Source organism: Morone saxatilis, unplaced genomic scaffold (assembly GCF_004916995.1).
Source record: "Morone saxatilis isolate NCDOM2014 unplaced genomic scaffold, NCSU_SB_2.0 Contig15, whole genome shotgun sequence".
In the NCBI taxonomy this organism is placed as follows: domain Eukaryota; kingdom Metazoa; phylum Chordata; class Actinopteri; family Moronidae; genus Morone; species Morone saxatilis.
In genome coordinates this window covers 191,925-194,740 of record NW_023339707.1, presented here as the reverse complement: position 1 = coordinate 194,740, position 2,816 = coordinate 191,925, and the positions used below count along the sequence as shown (strand labels likewise).

The following is a 2,816-nucleotide window of genomic DNA, read 5'->3' as shown; positions in this document are numbered from 1 at the left end:
TTGTGTACAGGTGAGTCATGACAGTTTACCTGAGCAGCTGATAGCGGAGTCCATCAGGAAGAAAAGTCGTTCGATGCACCTTTCACCTCAACAGCTCCGCCTTTGTGTCCAGGAGTACCAGGGACAGTACATCCTGAAGGTACACCTGTCTGTCTGTCTGTCTGTCTGTCTGTCTGTCTGTCTGACTGACTCAGCTGCCTGTCTACCTGTCTGTCTCTTCAGGTGTGTGGCTGTGATGAGTACCTGTTGGAGAAGTATCCTCTCAGTCAGTACAAGGTAACAACTTCCCTCTGAAGACATAATCCTTCATCAACAAGCTCTTCAGTACAACCTGTCTCACTGAGTCTGCCTGTCCCTCCTCCACCTGTCTCTCTGCAGTATATCCGGTCCTGTATCATAGTGGGTCGTCTTCCTCACCTCATGCTGGTCTCCAAAGACAGTCTCTACTCTCAGCTACCTGCCTCTGGCTTTGTCACTCCTTCATACAGGTACAGCAGTCAATCAGCATCTCTGTCATTCATATCACAGCCAATCAGGAGCTTGTACAGGTGAACTGTAGCCAGGTAGAGGAAGTTTGTGGTTTCTGTTTCAGTCGTCGGACTCCTCAGCCATCTCCCTGTCCAGGAGGAGGTGATGGTTCTCCTCCTCGCTCTCTGTGGGCCTTCAACACTCTGTTGAGGGTCCGACTGCTCTGCGCCACCTACGTCAACGTCAACATCAGAGACATCGACAAGGTTTGTGTCTCTGGATTTCCTGAACCTGAAATGGTCCAAAAATCATCACAATAATGTCAATATCAAATGCACTCTGGCAGAGTTAATCCACAGCAGTGAGTTGTGACCAATCACTACAACAAATATCAGAGCACAAAACATCAATCTGTACAGGCAATATGGATTATGCTACTTAAAAACATCCTGAAGTGAACTACGGTTGACCATCTTCATTAAGATTTAGTGGGATTGAGATTGTCTTAATGCCAACCAGAGGAGATACTTTTCTAGAGAAACTGACCCAGAGATTTCTGTACCCAGTTCTGTACACACTCAACACTATGACACCAAATGGACTTAACGAGGGCCTAAAAGTTAAGGATAGTAATCTTTGGAAACCCATGACTGCGACCGCTTTCCACTTAAGAATGACACAGACTCATTTTGGATGTTTGAATTAAAGAGTAATTTATTGTCCAATGTAAGGGTAATGGTGGTGGTAGGAGGCAGAGGTGAGTGAGGGAAGCTTGAGTGTGGCTGACGATGATCTTCAATAAAACTGAAGTTAGAAAAAGTTAACAAGACAGAGAAACTAGAATACACAATTCTAGGGGTCTAACGCGTAAATTACCGCTGGTGGTGATTCAGTGATCGGGTGATGAGTGGGTGATCAACTACAGTTGATATTCTGCAGGGTGGATTAGTGGATGGGCTTCAGGTGTGCACAATCAGGAGAGGAGAGAGTGATATCACGTCCATCACACAGAGACACACAGGTAATGACAGGAAACACAGGGAAAACTAACTGACCTCCTTTTCTTGAAAAATAAAAGGTGCTACCCTTCCAAATTTTTGGAATACATTGACTGGATGTTTGGGTTTAGCTGAGAGTCCTGCAAAAACCATTTAAATGTGTTTGTCCTCTGTGTGTGTGTTTAGATCTATGTAAGGACAGGTATTTATCATGGTGGAGAGCCGCTTTGTGACAACGTCAACACACAGAGAGTCCCCTGCTCCAACCCCAGGTAACACAATATACACACTGAATGTACACACTCAATATACACACTCAATATACTCCGGAACAAATTTCATTCACAAGACAGGAAGTGAGTCAGTCAGAGGAGACTTGAGATAGAGAAACAAACAACACCTCAAAACAACATGATTTACATCCTTTTATAGTCAACAACGTATGGCAAGATGCTGAAGACATTCTGAAACGCTCTTGTGGAATTTGAAGATGCACCTGGTGGAATTTGAGGGTTTCTCTACCTGTTTACTGCTTTGTATTGTTGACCATCTGTCCCTCTGTCTTACCTGTCTGTGTCCAGGTGGAACGAGTGGCTGACCTATGACATCTACCTGGCTGACCTCCCTCGCTCAGCCAGACTCTGCCTGTCTATCTGTTCTGTGAAAGGAAGGAAAGGAGCCAAGGAGGTAGGGAAGGAAGGAAGGAAGGAAGGAAACACATAATGAAGGAATTAGAGAAAGAATGAATCAAACTGTCTGTCTCTCACCTGTCTGTCTTCAGGAGCACTGTCCTCTGGCCTGGGGAAACGTTAACCTGTTTGACTACACAGACATTCTGGTTTCGGGTAAAGTGGCTCTCAGTCTTTGGCCGGTCCCTCACGGCCTTGAGGACCTCCTCAATCCCATTGGAGTTGCTGGTTCAAATCCCAATAAGGTTCACAAGACCTCGTCTACTTGTCTGTCTCTCTATCTATTGGATTGATTCGATTTATTAACTGATTGATTATCTTGCTCTCTGTAGGAGACTCCCTGTGTGGAGCTCGAGTTCTCCTGGTTTAATCAGACCATCGTGTTTCCTGATGAGCAGCAGATAGAAGAACATGCCAACTGGACCATCAGCCGAGAGCTGGGCTACAACTACTGCCACTGACTGGTAATATATATGACTACTGCCACGGACTGGTAATATATACAACTACTGACACTGACTGGTAATATATATACAACTACTGACACTGACTGGTAATATATACAACTACTGCTACAGACTGGTAATATATATACACCTACTGCTACTGACTGGTAATATATACAACTACTGCTACTGACTGGTAATATATACAACTACTG

General features: G+C 44.7%; 1 protein-coding gene across 1 annotated transcript; it reads left to right on the top strand.

Annotated features, from left to right (window-relative positions):
• Window positions 1-10: 10 nt before the first annotated feature.
• On the top strand, window positions 11-2,613 carry LOC118324000 (phosphatidylinositol 4,5-bisphosphate 3-kinase catalytic subunit alpha isoform-like; the record flags this gene model as incomplete). The annotated part of the gene is given in 8 exon segments (XM_035656101.1): window positions 11-139; window positions 223-276; window positions 379-488; window positions 593-734; window positions 1,653-1,738; window positions 2,048-2,153; window positions 2,248-2,400; window positions 2,488-2,613. Coding segments are annotated over 8 exon segments (843 nt in total), but the record flags the coding sequence as incomplete, so codon positions are not given.
• Between the last annotated feature and the right edge of the window lie 203 nt (window positions 2,614-2,816).